This window comes from Passer montanus, unplaced genomic scaffold, assembly GCF_014805655.1.
Source record: "Passer montanus isolate IOZ18808 unplaced genomic scaffold, ASM1480565v1 scaffold45, whole genome shotgun sequence".
NCBI lineage: Eukaryota > Metazoa > Chordata > Aves > Passeriformes > Passeridae > Passer > Passer montanus.
The window spans coordinates 10,140,681-10,160,570 of record NW_024369373.1 but is presented as its reverse complement, the minus strand read 5'-3'; the positions used below and the strand labels follow the sequence as shown (position 1 = coordinate 10,160,570).

At 39.5% G+C, this 19,890-nt stretch overlaps 1 protein-coding gene across 11 annotated transcripts in view; it reads left to right on the top strand.

The window, feature by feature from the left end:
- Positions 1 to 19,890, top strand: part of ADCY7 (adenylate cyclase 7) — a 58,453-nt gene that overhangs the window by 14,536 nt on the left and 24,027 nt on the right. For 9 of the 11 annotated variants that reach the window (XM_039721190.1, XM_039721197.1, XM_039721194.1 and 6 more), the window contains 7 exons: positions 3,072 to 3,224; positions 10,824 to 11,358; positions 12,844 to 13,044; positions 15,146 to 15,307; positions 16,068 to 16,217; positions 18,492 to 18,640; positions 18,961 to 19,072. In XM_039721190.1, coding sequence (XP_039577124.1) covers positions 11,188 to 11,358; positions 12,844 to 13,044; positions 15,146 to 15,307; positions 16,068 to 16,217; positions 18,492 to 18,640; positions 18,961 to 19,072 — 945 coding nt within the window. In that variant the 5' untranslated portion in view covers positions 3,072 to 3,224; positions 10,824 to 11,187. Of the gene's footprint in view, positions 1 to 3,071; positions 3,225 to 10,823; positions 11,359 to 12,843; positions 13,045 to 15,145; positions 15,308 to 16,067; positions 16,218 to 18,491; positions 18,641 to 18,960; positions 19,073 to 19,890 lie in introns of those variants that run through there. The other 2 variants (XM_039721200.1, XM_039721201.1) reach the window with 2 other exon arrangements.

Here is a 19,890-nt window from a genome sequence, read left to right as displayed (position 1 = left end):
ATTCTGTTGGGGCATAGTATACCTGAAAATTCGTTCTTTCCTTCCTCACCATCTGAAGATGAACTTGGGATGGGTGAATTGTGTAGTTCAATTACATTTTCGTTGAAAGATATTGCTTTTTCTTAGTTTTGAGTGGTTACTTCCTAGATTGTAATTTCTCAATTTTTGGCACTTTTAAGAAAATCTCATTATGCCATTTGATCTGATGGTGAATATTTGATGTTGCATTATTAGTTTGGTACATTTTCTATGTACCAAACTGTGTATTTCTATGTATTTTTCTTTGGTTGATTTAAGTCTCCCTAGCATTAACCAAGGACTGTACTTGTTGCATGCACAACTGTTGTTGTGTACTTCTTTGCACTCCAATACTCCAAACTTAAAAAAAGGAAACATCTGGAAAATAATAGGGGTGTTACAAAGTAACTAAGTTACCTTTTTTCGAATACTGTGAGGTTTGGGGGTTTTTTTTCCACTTTTGACTTGTTTGAGCTTGATAAAGTTCAGATAGTTAAAAAACAAAAAAGCCCCACACCACCAAAACACGGTAAAGCAAATCTGTGCTGCAGGTGCAGCATTGATCCAGCAGCTCAATGCTGCACAAAGAACAATTTGGTAGGTGTGAAAAGCAACTGCTGCTGTAGCAGCAAGGTGCAGGGCTCATAATGTAACTGGTTAAATGTTCTTCAGTCAAAATGAAAGCTCCCCACAAACTGTTGCTAGGGAAATAGGCGCCTGTGGTGAGTGTTGAATGCAGAGAGGCTTGTCTGTCTTGCAGATCAAAAATTGGCTCCAAGTACTTTGTGTATCACTTTACTGCCGGAAACTTGCTGCTTATCAGCAGACTGCTCTCTGTGTCTCTGAGGAACTTCAGTTACAAATACAGAGAGAACCTTTTTCTTTTTAAACTCTTGCCTTCACATTTTGATGTGAAGTATTTCTCCTGTGCATTATCTTTGTTTATAAAGTCTGTGAAGGACAGGGATATCCCCAGGACCTGATCCTGAAGACACTTCTAGGGAGCAGCAACTTTATCCCTCTGTAACTAAAAGGAATATTGCATATAACTATTTATCAGGGACTCTGGAAAAAATAATGTTTTTAGGCATAGCTTTTAAAAATAAAAAGAAAAGTTAGTCAGTGAAACTTTGTCAGCTTGGTATAGACATTACATTAATTCTCTAAATTGCATTGTAATTCTGTTAGGTGTGTTGTCAGTATGAATTGCAACTAAGCACCTTCATAAACATGGAGTGATTTTTAAAAACTGTCACAGTTTATTTTTCTAAAAGACACTGTGACATTTCTGTTATACTCTAACTGTTCAGCATCCTCCTCATGTGCTGCTCTCCAGATGCCACTGGTCCATTTCAAAGGAGCACGAGGCGTCTCTCGTGATTATCAGACACTCACCCTTAGCACTGGATACGTGACACAGTGAAAGTAAAGCAGCAGCTTAGTTAGGCATTCCAAATTGTAATGTAACAGGTTTAACAAAGTCTTATTTTTATCTGCTTTTACGCTTGCACAGACACAGCAGATTCATATCTGCCTTTTCAGATGAACTCTCTGAGATATCTTGTGGCTTTTCTTCTCATCTCTCTCCAAGGCTCCCAAAAGGCTTTGTCAGGGTTTTGACCTTTTACATAACAATCTTTTCCATCTTTCACCCAACTTTTATGAATGCTGATGCATGTAGGGCTTGGCTAGGTACAGCTAACTCCTGGCCAAAATCTAATGGAAATGGCCACAGCTGTCCCAGGACTTAGGTATGAGCTGGACATTTAACCCACTGTGACAGTGGAGTGCCTATTTTGTAGTTTGTATATTTTAGCAAAAAATTAACAGAAAATGGCAGTAGATTTACTTCAGTTCTTGTTGTGATAGAATACTTTGCATCTTCTCTGATTTTGTGCCAGATTATTTGGCAGTTTCCTTTGCCTTCTGCTTTCCAGAGTGGGTCCCTGGGGACAGAGCTTTGGGGTGAGCATTGGTAGATGAGGTAGATGCTGATACTTGTCTCTTCCCAGCACAGCTATTGAACTTGATCAGACTCCTCAGTGCCATCTTAATTCTGATTTCCTGCTCTGGGCCTCTCTTTGGGTCGTTGTTTCAACATTTCTGTGTAACCATTTACTGCTCTTCTTGGTTTGTGCCCCTGGTGAGTGTGCACTGGATTCCAACAAGGAACAGTGAGGAGCCAGGGCTCCTGATGTGTATGAAGAGGATAAAGCAGGAAGAGAGTGAGACAAAGCCAGGAGTGGTTATGTGTGATATGAATTCCTCTCTCGGACACCTGGTGCACTGGGCTCAAGGAGGATACCTAACCATGTCTTGTCATCTGCCTAACTGGAGACACAATTTTCTGTTCACAGCATCCCAGGAATATGCACTTTTGCCCTTGGTACTCCAAGACAAGCAAACTCGGTGTCAGAACCTCTTCATTTCCACACTAGCAGTAGACAAGCCTTTATCTTGAGTTGCAACCTCCAGGGAAGGAATGCTTTGTTGGTGTGCTTTTAGGATTTTTCCCAGCTGTTTTCCAGCCATATTGTCATATTTGGTGGCCTGCAATATTTTAAGTTGTTTTAAATTATATAGTTTTTAATTTAAGTTAATCTTCATGGAGTGTTTTTATTTTTTTAATTGCTGATATTTGCTCTTATGTGTAACATAACTTACTGTAAAAGTAGGGCTTTCATTATCTATGATGCTGTGAAAGTTAGTAAAATATTCTTATCCTATTTTTAGCAGAGTTCCCTTTGCTGCCATGCAGGCCTTGCTTGAAAAACGTTAGGATCACTTAGCATAAAGACAATGCCTCTCATCAGTCTTGAGCCTTCTTCTCAGGCATTTCCAGCTATGATTGTTTCAATCAGGTTCTATCTGTGCTGCAGCATGTAACAATACTGTTAAATACCTTTTCTTCTACTGATAGTCTGAGTAAAGGTTCCTAAAATGTATGATGGAAATGGAGTAGATTTTTTTTCCTTGAACTATGAAGGGAAGAAATAAATCATTTTTAATGCCTATACTGGTCCTTGGAGTAAAGATTCCCTGTCTTGTTGCAGGTTCCTGTGTGTGGTACATCAAAAGATCTAGTGTCAAGGATTTAATCTGAGTGGGCTGCACTCACTCTCCTGTAGGAATTTCAAAATGAAGGAACAGACCATGGTGGAGTGGAGAAACATGGATTTTGCCAATGAATCCTGTGGCCTGTAATGGTAAGCAAACAACCAGCATGTGTTTCTTATCAGTGGTCCCAGTAAATAATAGCATGGAGTAATCTGCTGTGCACAGCTCAGCACTGCAGTGCAGGTGAAAATGCTTTCTCAGAGCTGCTGAGGTGGGTGAACACCCAGCCCTGGGGGCTGGCTGGGCACTGAGCACTGCAACCTTCACTCGGTGTCAGTGATGCCTCAGTTTGGAAGGTTCTTTGTAAACCCTATGCAGCTGTGAGGCACTGGCTGCAGGCTGTTTTGAGAAGTGACTTTTGGCACATCCTGAAGATTTGCCGTGTCCGTGGTATTATTTCAAGATTGGAATTAACTAGTTCTGCTTTAATACTCATTAGCTGGCTTTAGTATCAGCAAATCCAAAGGATAAAAGCTGCTTCAGGAGAATTTAATTTACAAGTATCTGCTTTGTTTTAGCTGTGCCAGGCGAGATAGCCCCGTTTCCCCTGGTGAGTCAGTGCTTTGCATGGTGCAAGTTTCCAGTGGCCTGTTGGCATTGGGAATGGTTTGGCAGGGCTGGCTGTCAAACAAACCTTTGGAAATGGCAAGATGAAAGATAAGATGAAACAAGAGGAGTGATAGTGATTAGATCTCTGTTCAGACATTTTAGTATCTTAGTAGGCAATCAAAACTTAGTGTGGATACAAAATTCCATGAAGCATGTTGGTTGTCACTGGAAAGCTCTCACTGCTTCTCGTGGTTCCCTCTTTGTGACCCAAAGCAGCTTACCAAGCCCTTGTGAATGTTTGGCTCCTGTGCCCTTTGTCTGGATCAATGAAAAATACGTATACAAGTCCTAACAAATTTTTGGTGTCTTGCTATCAAGTGAGACTGAAAATACAAGATTTCTGAGGTTTTCAGTCCTTTATCATTGTGTTATTTCAGAATGACTCCACAAAGGACCTTTCTGAAACCAGGTACTGCATTTTGGAAAACTTTTAAAAAATAATTGTGGGTGTTTGACAGCTTTGAGTCCTGAGGTAGGGTATGACTCTAGAAACAATGCTTCCATCAGAAATGTCTGTCTCTTTGGTGGTGTTTTTAGTATTTAACCTCCAAGGGAGGGAACTTCCTTATTGCAAGTGTTACTTTTAGTTTTTTTGGCTGTGAAGTACGGATGTGGTGGTGTAACAAATGTTGCATGGTTAGTCTGGGGAACGTTAAAATTCTCCTGTAATAAATAGCATAGAGAAATAAGATTTTTAAAGCAGGTATTTGGTAGGACTTAGTCTTGAAGTACTAGTCATTAAATAAAGGTGGATTGGATTTAATCTGTCTCCTTAGCTTCCCTCTTCTTCCTTAAATAGCATGAAGACTTTGCTTTAGTAAAGTGAATTTTATACATTAACAAAAATATTTGTGCTGCAGTACCAGCCTGCAGTGCACTGCTCCAGGTACTAAGGCACAGTCACATTCTTTCTGTGTCCATCTCTCAGCCTTAGGCTGAGTTTTACTTCCAAAGTGAGATTGCTTAGGGAAGAGCTGAGTAAGCAGAAATTCAGCTAGAAACAACCATATTTCATAAAAACCTTTAAAAACAATACTTGGATCTGTAAAAATTTGATGCTGGGACAAAGAAAAATCAAGGAAAGCAAAGTTGTTGATATCAATGCATTGTTTGAATTTCAGCTGCCAGTTTGTATTTCTGTTCATTCAGTGGGGTGGGAATATTGTAGGTAGGAGGGAGAGGAGCCTTCTTCCCTGTTGTACTGGTTTGAGATGGACTCAACTGAAATGGGAAGTGATTTTTTATCTTACTCAGGGCAGGTGTTATCTTTTTCCTGCCTTCTCCCTGCCATATTGTGATTGCACCTGCTCTGTGCAAATACACTATTTACCCTAGATGTGGGCAAGACTCATTTCTGTGTTGAACTGAACATTCCCCTTAAATAACTTTGTGGGACAGGAAAAAAAATGAGAGTAATGTGTGATGCCCATTATACTCTTGTTTACAGTGATTTTTAAAAATATTTTGTAGTTTTTTACTTTTTGCACATCTGTTATATCTAGTGACAGAAGAGCCCAGTTACACCCTGGTAGTCTGACTCTGCCACATCTCTGCTTCTTGACTGCTTTATTGAAAGAGATTATCTGAGGCATATTCAAAATTTTGCAACACAGGTGACAGAGAATTCATTCTACATGTAGTTAATTATATTGAGCTTAGAAATCTTGTCAGCCTGAGCTTTTTGTTTGCTCTTTATTGTAATTCTGTAACCTAAATAAGATAATGCCTGGAAAAAAAAAAAGTGTTCAAGCACACCTTTTTTGAATTTTTGTTTTATTGCTGATTTCAGTAAAGGCTCAGTATTACCTAGCGTGATGCACTTTTTTTTTTCTTTCCTAAAAAACAGATCCTCTGAAAATGTCCGGAGTTTTACTTTCTGTGAAAATCAGGGATATTCTTGTAGAAATTACTGGGACTAAGACAGAGATTCTGCTCCTGTTCCTGTCTTATCCAAAAATATGTTTCAGTATGTTGTTGAAGTTTAATGTTCTGTGTTTCAGGGTTTTTTCTGAAGTTTTTATAGATCAATTTTACAGGTTTCATTACTTTCAGTAATGGCACAAGCACTCTGCTTTTGATATAACTAAACTGAAATTACTCAGTGAAAAACTGCTCTGGCTTCTGAGGACACTGTGTTCAAAGACATGAATTTTAAATAGGTCTGAAAACTGAAAGTGTAAGGGGAATATTGACTTTTGCAGTGGTAAGTTCAATTTTAGATCAGCTAAAGTCAAAAAGTCTATCTGTAAGATGTGACAGGGGGTCGGGAAGTCAAGAAATAATCACACACCTTGGTTTTGAAAGATGCAAAGCACAGCTCAATTCCCTTCTGGTGTGATGTATCTTTTTACACCCTGGAGTTTGCTGCTTATGAGAACCAGTGTTATAAAAGGGCTGCTTCCTCCCCCGTCCTGCTGAGCCAGACCCAGCACTTAATTATAAGGCTTAATAGATTTGTTGGCTGAACCATTATGTGTTTTCACAATAAAAAGTACCTTAGAACAGTAGTAAACTCTCCTGTGTAGTTCAATTGCAGCAGTCTGGTTATATGTACTCTTATTCTGTTTTACTGACTTAGTTTGTGAGCTTGTCTTAAATTACCAATAGGTTTTCTGAACCATATTCTCTCACCATTTTCTGTCCTACCTGAATCAGTAGCACAGAAATTTCTTTCTGTGACTGTAATCTTTTTCTTCAAAGCACATCCTGTAATGATAGGGGTATTTAAAAATGAGCAACAAGCACCCTCCCCCTGCCCCCAGCTTTAGCAGTGGTATTCTTTGTATTCTGTTCCTTAGGCTGTGGACCTGTGAGAAGTGATGAGTCAGTTTAAGAGCTCACTGCTGTGCTTGCTTTCCTACTTGTGGTTTGCTTTTCCTTTCCAAACCCCGGGCCAGCTGTGGAGCCTGTCTGTACCTCTGCTACCTGCTGCACTCCCCCACCCTGACGAGGAAGTGACCTGCCCAATCTGGCTTTCCATGCTGTGTTTGGTGAGTGGGCTCTGCAGGGAGCCCAGCAGGAGCCTGGGGCAGTGCCTGGTGCAGGATGGGGGCTCTGGGTGGGTGAGTCCTCCTCCTCCTGCTCTGGCTGGCCAGAGCTGGCTGTCTGTGCATATGAAACCACAGCCTCTGTTATTTCACATCTTCCACTTGTACAAGAGACTGAAAAACTGTTTCCAAATCAAACAACTTGTTACTTATCCCTACTTTAAATAGCATTGGAGAACAAACATTATGGAAGAAGCAATCTACTGAAATAAGAATGTGAATTAATAAGTTCAGTTTCACTGCTTTCTTTGCAGCACATTTAACACTATCGTTGTTGTGGCTTTCAAAGTTCAAGGGCAAACCCTAAGAGATGTAATGTCACTGATTGCTCTGATATGTCATGGGGTATTTTTTTTAAATGACAGACTTTTTGTGTTGATTTGACTTTTTAACGTAAATATAGTTCTGAGTGCTGACATGTTGGAGTGGGTATGCTCACTTTTTGTGAGAAAATAGAAGGTGAATATAAGTAAGTGGTTTTTTTCTGTATTGCAAAAGAGGCCTTTCAACAATTAAAAGTAACTGAGGAAGGTGAAATTTCACATGAAAACTCCAAAATATGTATAAAAAAAGGTTTGCCTTTGAAAGAAACTCACTGCTAGCAGACAGGTCATTAAAAACACAGCTGTTCTCCACTCAGTACTTTTGTGTGGGTGAAGAAGCTAAGGTGGCTGCAGGCCAGCATTTGAAAGCAAAGTCTAAAAGGAAGAAGTGTTGTCTTTAACGTGAATGGTATTTCCTGTGGTGTCTGTTTGGATTGCTAAAGTTCATTTCCTAGACTGAACTAGTGATGACTAGACTAGAGATTATTTTTGCTTGAGATTCATAATTCATCCACTAATCTCCTTCAATTATTCTATTGCATGTTTATAAATTCCTGATTCCCTTTTAGTATCTGCTAATGGGTAATTATGGTCAGCCATCATTCTTGTCATCAAAATTGCTAAAGTAATTTCAGAAACACTGTTGTTATTTGTGTGAAACAAAAGATGGAATGGAAACCAAAACTGTACTTTCTGTCTGGTGCTGTAGTAGTTAAAGATGAAAAAAGTGGTTCTGCTTGCTCTTATACAGAAGTTATTAAGAGGAATAAGGCAATTTATATTGATTCATTTGGTTCTTGCTATTAGGGTTTGTTTTAGTATTTCAGACACTGCTCTTTGGTAATCAGGCAGCTCTGGGTGATCAAGTCTTGAGTTCTTGGCAAATGAACAACTAAGAGAAAAAATACTTTCTAGATTATCCAGGGGGTGACTGTGGCTGTGTTCACTTGTGCATATATCAGGGACTTTGAAATTAAAAACAGAACTCCAGCATACTTGGATTCTGTTTGGAAGGGCTTCAACTCAGTCAGGAGCTGCTGTGAATAATTCTCCCGAGAGAAGGAATAAGATGTGATCACTGGCTGTCTGTCCATCCTGGTGTGTGAGTGAGAGGGTGGGCAGGAGGGTGCAGAGAGTGAAAGAAGCCATCCCAAGAGTTCATGCTCTGGAAGGTATTCTGTTGTCCAGTTTTTTTATACCTCTCACATGTCCAGTGTTCTTACATATTCACTGGGCAAAAATTCTTCATGTTTATTGGCTTGCAAGTGGCTATGGAGCTCACACAGATGTGACTAATCATATTCGTGTGTTTGGTGGCTGCTCCTGTAGACTCTCAGTGCAGTTTCTAACTCACATTGCCAGGGTTGCTTCTTCTATATCCTGACCTGGGTGACAATTCCTTTTTTTTCCATCCAAACACAATTAAGGCTTCTAAAGAAATTAGGCTTTTTGTGATAAGCTGCTGATCAGAGCTCTGTGGCTTTATGGCACCAGCCCAGATCCAGTCCCCATTTGGCGTAGTGTGTTTGCCACTGGGGCTTCTGGGAGTGTTCTTTGGTTTTTGTGGCCTGCTGCTGTTTCAGGGTTACACCTCTCTTGGTGTGTCATAACAAGAAATCTTCAAGTAACAATGACCAAAAAGAGTAAATGTGATGCTGTGGTGCACAGTGCTCACATGATGCTTAAATGTATAAACAGGAACATGTTGAGTTGGTCTTTTTTCAACTGTGTGATACCACCCATGATAGAATCTTTTTCTCTCTCTCAAATCTACCTTGTACAATTCCAGAAGGTTGTTGGAAAAAATTCAAAAGAGGAAAGACACAAAAAGTGGAGACTGTTAAGAAGGGAGGTGGTAGTGGCAGTGGGACATGGGATGGAAATTGAAACTAATTCGGAGTTGAATTATTCACCTCGAAGTAACATTTATGTGGTGCATTATGGATTCTGGGTAAATCAATAAAGTACTGTTGGGGAGTTTCTTTGCCTAGTAAAGTTCTGAGAGGAAAATGGTATGACCCAGGGGTTATTCATAATTACTTGCAGTTCGTATCTACAGAGATCAGCCAGGAAGAAACAAATCAATGAGATATCAATCTCTTTTTAATTAAAATGGGTTAGGCTATTGAAAAGACATGTCTCTTCAATCTGATGTCCTGTAAAACTCTTCAATAATATTCAGAGAGAGTTCCAAGCTGACACTGCACCCATTTTTCATTTTTTGAGCATCAGATAACTGAACCACAGCCACAAAGTATGATCCTGTAGAATAGACAGTTCTTGATACTGTTTTTTCATTGACATAGTCAGGAGAAGTTACAGAAAGCCAGCTGTGAAGTAATTTTTCCTGGATTTTAATATTAAGTAGCCCAAGATAGGATAATTTGTTCCACATAATTGTGAATGTATTGCTGCTTAGCAATTAATAGTTATTTTTTGAAAATGGATTCTGCTAACTGGAAGAATAAAGTTCCCTCTCCAAATACATATGCCAGTTTATTCTGGATATTACTGAATAAGAGTGATGCAGTATGGGGTTTTTTTGTGATTAATCCAAGTTTGTGGGGTACTCAGGAAAGTTCTAGTTTCTCATTTTGCAGAAGTACACTTTTTTTTATGTTCCAGTGTCACTGTTGATATATCTGGTTTTGCCTATTTGATCATCAATAATTGGAGAGGATGTTAGTGTTTGGCTCTGTTTACCAGAGGCAGAATTGCTCACTATGGTTTCTGAAAATTTTTCCTGCTTTTAGTGTGAAAGCAGTCTGAATGTGTGTGTGCAGTTGAGCATCTGGTTTTTGAAAGTAACTGGCTGGAATTTGGCTTTTCTGAGGAGAAAAAAGAAGTGAGGTTTAGTGGGTTATTTCTCCCTGGAGCAGTGGCCTTGGGCACCATGGTGATGGCAGTCAAGTGGCAAAGAAGCTGTGGTCCTGTTATCAAGTTTTAATAAGACTTACAAAATCCTGTTTTTCATGCTTCCCTCCATCACATCCCTGTGCTTCTTTCTTATGGCCTTGGCACTGAATGAACTATATGAATGAACCTATTTGAAAAACACTGGTAATTCGAAATAAACAATACAGTTTATTCCTTAATGTTCATTGCTAGCAGAACACATGTATTGTCTTGGAAACAGTATTACTTAAAGTGGAATGAAATGTACAGAACTAGATGTTAAGTATCTTTAACAAAAAAATAGTTTAATGCATTTTGGCCTTGGACAGCTATATTCTTTTCTCATTTTTCTATGCCTTCATTAAAGTGTGAAATTAATAAAATAGGATTTCTTAATTTTTAAGATGCATACTTTGAGAAAGAATGCCAAGTGTATTGTGATTGAAGATTACACACACACAGATGCACACAACTTCCAAAGAGTTGTGAGCATTCAGTTACACAACACACTCCCAGGAGCTGTGCCATTTGCTCAAAAGGAAAATCCCCATCTAGTACACTGTGTATGGAAATGTTTGAGCTGCCAGGGCAAGGTGAGCAGAGCAGCTCTTGGTGAGCACTGCCGGGCTCCGCTGCCCACGCACGAGGCTCCTGGGCTCCCACCCACCAGCAGCACACAGCCCTTGCTCACTGCTCACAGCATGCAGGTAGAAAGTTCAAGGAAAGTTTAAGGAATCAACTCTTTTTATTCTCTCCCCCCTGGGGAACACTGTGTATGATTAACTATGAATTTACTAATCCTGTCTCTCTGCAGGATTCATCCCAGGAAGTGAGATTCAAGCTTATGGAAAGGAGTTTGAGACTTGCAAAGTAATAATTAAAAAAACCTAATGCCAAAAACACCTGTCTGCACCAATGCGAGTTGATCTGGAGCTTCATGCTTAGTGCTGATGATGAATTGCCTGTGGGTTTGGGGAGGCTAATTCTTGCTTTTGATTGCATTGGAAATCTGAAGTTGATGCTCATGAGAAGTAAAATCAGGGAACGTGGGTTACTCGGTGTGCCTGAAGACACAGAGGCAGCAGCAAAACGACAGAACCTCTCTTTGAAGCAGTGGCTTCAGCTGTGTCATTGTGTGCACTGGGAACTGAGAGAAGTAGCAGCCAGGCTGGGAGAAGATGCCAGCTAAAGGGAAATACTTCTTCAACGAGAGCGATGACGGCCGCATCTCCGACCCGCTCTACGAGAAGTACCGCTACACCAGCCAGCAGCATCCCCTCCTGCTGCTGCTGCTCTTCATTGCCATCCTCCTCTGGACTACTCTAATCATAATCTTCTTTGTTACTGCTGTGAGTAAACTTCTTGTGTGTGTGTGTTCAGTGTTTGCAGAGAGGATAAGGAGTCACTCTGACAGCACAATAAACCTTTTTGGCTATACATTATTTTGAGCCACATGGTGTCAAAGTTGCAGTGCTGAAAGATATCAAGTGAATGTGCATGTATGACTGTGTATGTTTTTGAAAGGATGGGAAGCGAGGAGAGATTGTTAGGCACCTGCACAATTACTATAAGGATTGTTTTTCCTTTCTATACATTAGGAACAAATCCTGATCTCTATTGAATGCTAGCTATGATATTAAGTACAAAAAGGGCCAAGGAAGGAACAAGAACAGCAGTTAAAATGTCTTGCATTTCTCATATTATGGTGACTTGCTTGTTTTTCATCAGGTTATTCCTGAGGTGATTTTTTTCTTAAAAGATTTGTAGATGTTAATTTCCTTTTTAAAAATCTTTTTCATTTTTTAGTTAATGAAAACACAACAGGAACCTCCCAGTACAATGGGTGATTGGTGAAATCAATGTTTAGTTAGCAAAGAGTGGTGATCCTATAGGCATACAAAAGATGCAGGTTAAAGATTTTTTTTTGTTACGTAGTGTAATTTGATTTTCTGTAAAGAAATTTGGTGTTTTACAAGCCCCAGCTGGGAGCTGGTAAGAAAAGGAGTTGATTTAAAGATAATGTTGTAAAAAGATAGTAGAACCTCCCAGTACAATGGGTGATTGGTGAAATCAATGTTTAGTTAGCAAAGAGTGGTGATCCTATAGGCATACAAAAGATGCAGCTTAAAGATTTTTTTGTTATGTAGTATAATTTGATTTTCTGAAAAGAAATTTGGTGTTTTGCAAGCCCAGTTGGCAGCTGGTAGGAAAGGGACTTGATTTAAAGGTAATGTTGTAAAAAGGTAGTGAAGTAGCTATTATAATCCTTCATTGCCTTTTAACTCTGCTTTCCAAACACTGTGCTTCATGATAAAGGGTCTTCAAGTCCCTCTTTAGCAGCAAATCAAATGTTACCAATTGCACTTGTATCTCTTTTACCTTTTATTTCTTAGGAAGGGGAAAAAAATAGCAACATTATTTTTAACAATTTGTCTTCTGTGAAACTTAGAGCACTGTTACTCCTCTTTAGCGAAGTTTGAGCTCTAAATCCATTTCTTTGGGTATATCTGCATTATAGATACAGTGTAGTTAGAACTTAGGGGTTTGGAGTCTGTCTTTTAAGCTAGTTTGGAAAATAATAATGGTGGAACTGGGGTAGAAGGAGTATCTATAATAGTATTTATCATATTAGCTCTGTATGTGTGAATATCAGGAAGTGTTTGTGCTGCCACAGTTAGTCTACTTAAAAACCCAGGTTAACTTATTTCAGAGGTATCCACGCTGTTCCCAGGGCTGTATAGATGCACCTTTCACTTTCCTGAAGGGACATTTGCACCAGCTGTAACCCGGTTTTCCCTTTGCAGGAAGCTGATTCCCTGTGTTTGCCCTTGCAGGAGGCTCATTCCCACCTTGCCTTCGTGGCGGCGGTGTGCGCGGAGCTGGCCGTGTTTGCCGTCATGTACCTGCTGCTGTGCATGGAGTCCCTGTTCCGCAGGTGGCTGGCGCTCTTTGGGGCCGTGGCCTGGCTCTGCTTCCTCACGGTGGGCTACGTTTCCCTCTTTGAAGCAGGAGGTGACTATCAGCTGTGGGAGCAGGTGTGTATGCTGTGTTCATGCAGGTACCCACGCAGGGCTGGTGGTCAGCTGTGGATGGGCTTGTGTGCTTTAGTCTTCCAGAATGTTGTAACTGCAATAAATCTTCTGAGATTTAGGTTGACTTTTGGAAACTGGCTTGACTGATTTGTTGCAGTAAATTTTAGTTGGTATTCTGGATTATAGTGAAAATACATTTCAGTGAAAAAATTGGATAATTGCATAAACCTATGTGGGAATTGCATCTTTAAGTTGTAATTGAATTGGATTTTTATGTAGGATTTTTACCAAATCTTAATTACTATGAATTCATATCTGATTTTTTTTCTTAATAATACTTGCTTTGTTAATTTATTTGGGTCAAAAAGGTGTTCAAGAAACGTATAAAGTACTCCAGAGCTGGGTGTGCCCTAGGGAGCAGGTTTTTAAGTCAGTGGGAGAGGTGAAGTGAACAATAAGGATTAATGACACATCCTGGCATTGCTGGGTGTGGCTAAACTTTGTTGCTTGCTATCTCTGATCAGAAGATGGGTGATTTCATGAAGCCAAAAATGTCATAATTTGTAGGAAACTCCTCCTAAGATCTCATAATGCAAGCAGAAGAGTTTTAATTAAATAAAAATTACTTTTTATCTCGTTTTATGAACTCTGCCCCTTCCCTTCTTTATTTGAATAAAGAAAGCTATAAATTATCAGTTAAACAACCATAAAAATTACTTTTTATCTCGTTTTATGAACTCTGCCCCTTCCCTTCTTTATTTGAATAAAGCTATAAATTATCAGTTAAACAACGAAAATCTCATTTGCATTATGGCCTGGATCCAGCACTCTACATTTAGAGTTGTTGCTCAGTATTTTTTAGCCTGAGGAAGTGCCTATTCCCATAGAAACATCCCCCCACATGTATTGTTGTTCTTAACTATAAATGCAAATATGTAACAAAGTAAGATTTGGTTTTGCTGCTTTCAGTGCTGCAAGCCAATGTGGTGTTGTCATGTGGTAATAATTCATTCATATCTATTTTAAGTCTAAAATATAAGGATGCCCTACTCTGAAAGTGAATAGATTTATTTCAGACTTTCACCTTATTTTATGAATTTATCATTAATTAAAGCTGCTGTTTAAATGCAGGTATAGCCTTTGCTTGTGCTTATAAAACTGTCACAGAGCATTCAGAACATTGTGAGATGGAGGTTGAAAATAAGGCAGAAAAAATGTTTTTACTCCAGCTAAAGTAGTAAGATATACACAGAAAAATATTTTCATTGAATGAAAAATTTTATTTACCTGTTTGTCTGATTATTGCTGTCCCAGTCAAACTATCTATTCTGGGAAAATATTTAAGGGCAGACTGGACCTTGAGACTTCCTCGAAGGAAGCTCTTGTCTGGAATGGCACAATTTAGTTGCTGTGATGAGATGGAACTGAGCCAGGAATGCTGCAATATATTCCTCTGATCAGGGCTGTTAATTTCCATATATATAAGCTGACAATTGTAACAAGTCTATAAATATGAATTTAAGTTTTAAAACCCTTCCCACTGATCTGGAGCAGTTCAGTTCTGCATTTTATAAAATGTGTACAGCTAAGTGTGTGGTTAGTGGTAATAAAGGTTATTCTCCTGTGGGAGGACCAGGAAGTATTGGTTAGATTTTTGGTTTTTATCAAACATGAAGCAAACATACACATGTGACTAGGTGATGTTAAAATTAGAAAAATATCTTCCAACAGGTGAGAAATCTGATTCTATTCAGTATTGCTAGCCTTGCAACACACTGTTCCTGATGTGTGGGTACAAAGTGCATCTCCAGCTGTAAAGGATAAGTTCAGGATAAAGGGGAAGGACAAGTGAAAAAATTGTAGGTGATATGTCACATTAACCCATCTTGTCTATGAACCTATAGCTGTTATTTGCTCAAAACTCTTAAACTACCACTGTCCTTATGGTTTTAACTGTTAATTTTGAAACATTAGTATCTAATTGTTCAGCCTGAAATTGAGTAAGAATCCTAGTGCTTTGCTCCTGTTTCTTAGTGAATCTTGGCATTTAGCTAATAACATGTATGTGTGATTATTTTTTATTTTTTTATTTTTCTTTCCAAAGGTGCCATTCTTTCTGTTCATAATCTTCACAGTTTATACCATGCTACCCTTTGGGATGAGAGGTGCTGTCATAATTAGTGTTGTTTCTGCTCTCTCCCATATTGTTGTTTTAACCGTGGTAAGTGTGACTTCTCAAGGAAATAAGGAACCCATTCCATTTCAGGTAAGGAAATAACTTGGTTACATAATGAAATACTCTAGTCAAGCTACCCTTTGCTTTTGGCATAACTACTCTATTAAGAAAAGTTCCATTGATGTTTCAAGTTTGTGGATTAGGAGCTTGGGCCCAAAAACCCTTGGTCTCTTTGTAAAATAGCAAATTTTTAAATCTATAGTGCAATTTTGTTTTTCTGACCTAAGTGGAAAAAGCAGGGTTGTTTAAATTAATTTTTAAACTAAGCTGTTAAAAATATGCCTAGCTTAGTCACAGTCACTCTTCCCAACTGTGCTCCTTCAGGTGGGTGTACCTGCCTTCATCAGGTACTGCCCACAGGGTGGATCAAAAGGGCCCTGGGCTGTCAGAGGGGCTGGGAGTGCAGCCTGCTGTGTCCAGGGCTCCCAGCACTCATTAACAGGGTGTGTTCACAGCAGCAGCCCAGCTCAGTCCGGGCAGGCGTGTGCCAGGCTCCACACAGCCTGCTGATGCAGGAGTTTGTGCACTGGTTCTCCTCAAACCAAACACTGGTGCCTGCAAAGAAATGTCAAATGATAACATTTTCTGTTTTGTTATTGTGACTGTGAAAGTTGGATTGCATCTGCCAGGTCCATCCTGGGTAATAGCAACAAGGATTTGTTATGGGATGGGGTAAGAGGAAATGAGACATGGTCTGGGATTTACTGTGTTTTGTGGGACTAATATGTGTGTGAATGAAGTATCAATGACTACTGCCCTGCAGTAGGTAAATATTTTTCTTCTTGTGCAGCTCCTTGCCAATGCTGTAATTTTCCTTTGTGGCAACTTCATGGGTGCGTTTCACAAACGCCAAATGCAGGTTGCTTCGTGGGATTTGTACAGATACACCTTAAAGTGCATTCAGGTCCGAATGAAACTGAAGATTGAGAAGAGGCAGCAAGTGAGTGAGCTACTTCATGTTAAAAATTGCTTGTTTTCATTGCCAAAGTCTGCATAAATTCATAAGGTTGGTGACTAATCCATGTTGAAAGGCTTGGTCCAATCTTTGAGATACCCTCCTAGTGTCAAAAATAAAAGTTGTGCCATTTGTAACAAAAGAAGGAAGTTAAAGGGAGGAAGCTGCTTTCTGGGGCTTGTCTACATGAAAATCACAGTATTTGTAACAGGAATGTAATTGCCAGTAATTTTTAGTTCCTTTTTTTCCTAGAATAAACTGTTCCTGGGACTGGCCTAAGATAACTTAAAAGAACATACCCCTAATGCCCTGAAATTTCTTGTAAGGTAATTTTCGCAGTTAGTTTTATAGTTCCCTTGGTCACATTTTTTTGCATTGAATTCTAAGGTATTATTTGTTCTTATATTTTATTGTCTCACCAACTGTTTCTCCTTTGCTAGAAGGAGAAAAATGGATGTGAAGGAAAAAAAAAATCACATAATAGATTAAAATATTTATTTCCATAAACTCCAGTGGTATTCAAATAATAAACAAGCATGGATTTCTTACTGAGGAAGGTTTGTTGGGAGATACCAGAGCTGAAACTGGGGCACCTTTCCTGGTATAAAAAGAAGTGCTCTACAAGGCTGATGTGTATCGTGTTCTCTGCCCACCAGTTATTAGATAAAAAAGAAGGGGCTGAAAAGTGACTGACCTGATGAAACTGGGAAGAAAATGCCACACTGCTAGTGCGGTCTGTTCTCTGATGCTAATCGTGTGAGATGAGATGACAAATCTGCATGAGAGCCCTGCCAGAATTTCCCCACGCAGCCTCCAGGGAAGCCTCTGATCTTCTTACGCAGGCAGTGTGCTCCAATTTCCTGGGCAATGTGCTCACTTCCATGGGTGTTCAGGATTTTGGTTTTGGGATTGTTTTTTTTTAGTGGTTGCTTGTTTGAAGTGTAAATGTGCTTAAGTCTATGCAGGGCTTTCTTTTCATCCATGCTGCAATTTGTCAGGTAATTCTGAGTATCCTTTCTGCCACCCACTTCTCTGTGAAAGAGATGTGAGAACTGAAGTTCAGGGTTCCTCACTGCTCCTTGAAACCTGCCTGATATGTCAGCCTCCCAAAGGCCCCGTTACATTCCCTGGGATTCGGCTGTCAGTTTCAGTTCTTTCCCAGGGATGACTCTCCCAGTACCAAGACAGTAGGTGAGGCAAGGGAGGTGTTTCTAGTTCTGGGATCAGTCTCAAGTTAAACTGCAGCCCACACCTTGCCTAGACGAGTACTTGGTGCTCAAGAACTGTCTCTTCCCACTGTGATCCCAGGGTATTTCTCCCTGGGGCAGGCACTGGTTAAATGACCCTGGCAGCTCACTGCTGCGTTGGGTAGCCAGGGAAAGGGGACAGGACTTGGTCCCAGGGGACAGCATTTAGTGTTTTACTTGGCTGCACAATGTGTTAATCTTGCTGTTGATGTCGTCTGAAAAAGTTCCTGCTTGTAGCTGCTCCACATAACACTTCCTCTTCCATCTCTGCGGTGGGAGAGCCCTTCCTCACTCAAAGTATTCTTTTTGTCATCCTCTTCTGCCCAGCAACTTACCAGGGTCTTTTTTGAAGAATGGGCTTTCGACTGAGTGCCGGTGTAAAACGGTGCCCTGAGCAGTCAAACAATGGGAGTGGGTTTGGATGGGTCTGTTTCTCTTGCTCGTTCAGTTCAAAAGGCTTCATTTCAGTGGAGCATCTTCAGGTTAACTGTAGCAGCATGCAGCTGACACTTTTGTATCTGTTGTTGCTTTTCCAGTATTTGAGAATTTGCAGATATTTTTAATACTGAACAGATTGTTAGGTGCAAAACATAAGCTTTTAAAGAAGAATTAATAATAAATTAATAATAAAGAAGAAATAAAATAAAGAATTAAAGAATCAATGCCAACATAACACAGACATGAGGGCACAAAATAAAATGCGATTTATCCAGAAAATGTAGTACTGAATACTGACATTTTTTTGGTGTGTGTTTCACGGTTACAATGGAATGTCACACCTAGGCCACATGGAACAAAAGAAAAAATATGCAGCATAATTGTGGAATCAACAATTGGAGAACAGCAATGTAAAAATATTTTCTGGAAAACCTGACGTGCGTTACTCAAACTATTTGAATAAAGGAATTTTTGTTTTGGTTTTTTTATGCCTTCTTACAGTCAGTAGAATTCTTCAGTTTCAGACTTCCTGTGTTAATAATTTTGCACAATTATTCCTCCTCCCACTTTTTAGGAAAATTTGCTTTTATCCATCCTGCCTGCTCATATCTCTATGGAAATGAAGCTGGCAATCATTGAGCGGCTGAAGGAAACTAATGATAACAGGCAGATGCATGACAATAACTTCCACAGCCTGTATGTAAAGAGGCATCAAAATGTTAGGTAAGTGGAAACCCTAGAAATAATTGTATTGTTATATACTTCTGATTCTTATCAATACATATGGTCTGGTGAAATGAAAATTTGAAGGCAGACTTTGAGGCTGAAGTGAGCTTCTTTCCTGCTATGGGAAGATAACGTGTGCTGCACTGATGTGCTGTCTTTTAAATCAGGAGAGATACTTGAACCTTTTTTGCTGGAGTTGTTTCCCAAAGAGGAGAGAGGTGTTTTCTGTTAAAAGCATTTCAATAGTTATGCTGACTGTGGAATTGATGTATCTTCATATTTCACTTTCCCTGCTTTTTCCTTTTGCTCTTGTCTAGCATTCTTTATGCAGACATTGTAGGATTCACTCGCCTTGCCAGTGACTGCTCTCCTAAGGAACTTGTAGTGATGCTGAATGAACTCTTTGGAAAGTTTGATCAGATTGCAAAGGTGGGTTTACAGTATCCTGTAGGCTAAAGGCCTTTAGAAAAAGTTTTTTTGCACAACAGGATAGTGGGGGTGTTAGCCCTCAAGTCAGGGAGGCAAGACTTCCTTTGCATTAAAGCTAACTGGCAAAATAACATTAAAACAAAATGTAAATCAAAAATGGGAAATGTAGCAAGTTGCTACTGTAATTCCAGTTCTTGGGTGTGGAGGTTTATCTGTATCATTTAGGAAATTGTCTGATGATGGTAAGTGATTGCAGCAGGGCTGTGGGAGGTTCTGTGTGCAAACTCCACTGAGGAGCTTTGCTGTGTTCAGCTCAAAGGTTTAACTCCACAAATGGAGAACTCTCAGACACACACTTATTAAATTCATAAACTCAGAGGCATCAGGCAGAGAGTTCTTTAGCTCAGGAGCGAACTAAATAAAGCTTCCCTTTACTAATGGCTACTTACAAAAAGTGTAAAATTGGGGAGTAGTTTAAAATGGTCCCTGTTAAGGCATACCCTCAATACTGACCCCTCAGCCTGGCAGGAATTGTTACCACTTCCAGGTGCTGCTCAAGGTTAATTTTTTGCAGCAGTAATCACAAACTCAGGTTTTTATCTCTCACATTACAGGGACTGTATCACCTACATGTTTGTGTGTTGTGCTTGTGAAATCCTAAAAATTTGTCAGAAAAAGTTGGAAACTCTAAAATCATTAATGTAGCAGAGGAGTGAAATTGCTGTAATTAAACCCTTGTGGATATCATTGAATAAATTCTTAAGTATACCACTGATTAAAACCTGATGCTAAGACTAAGATGCTAAAAATATTTTTGA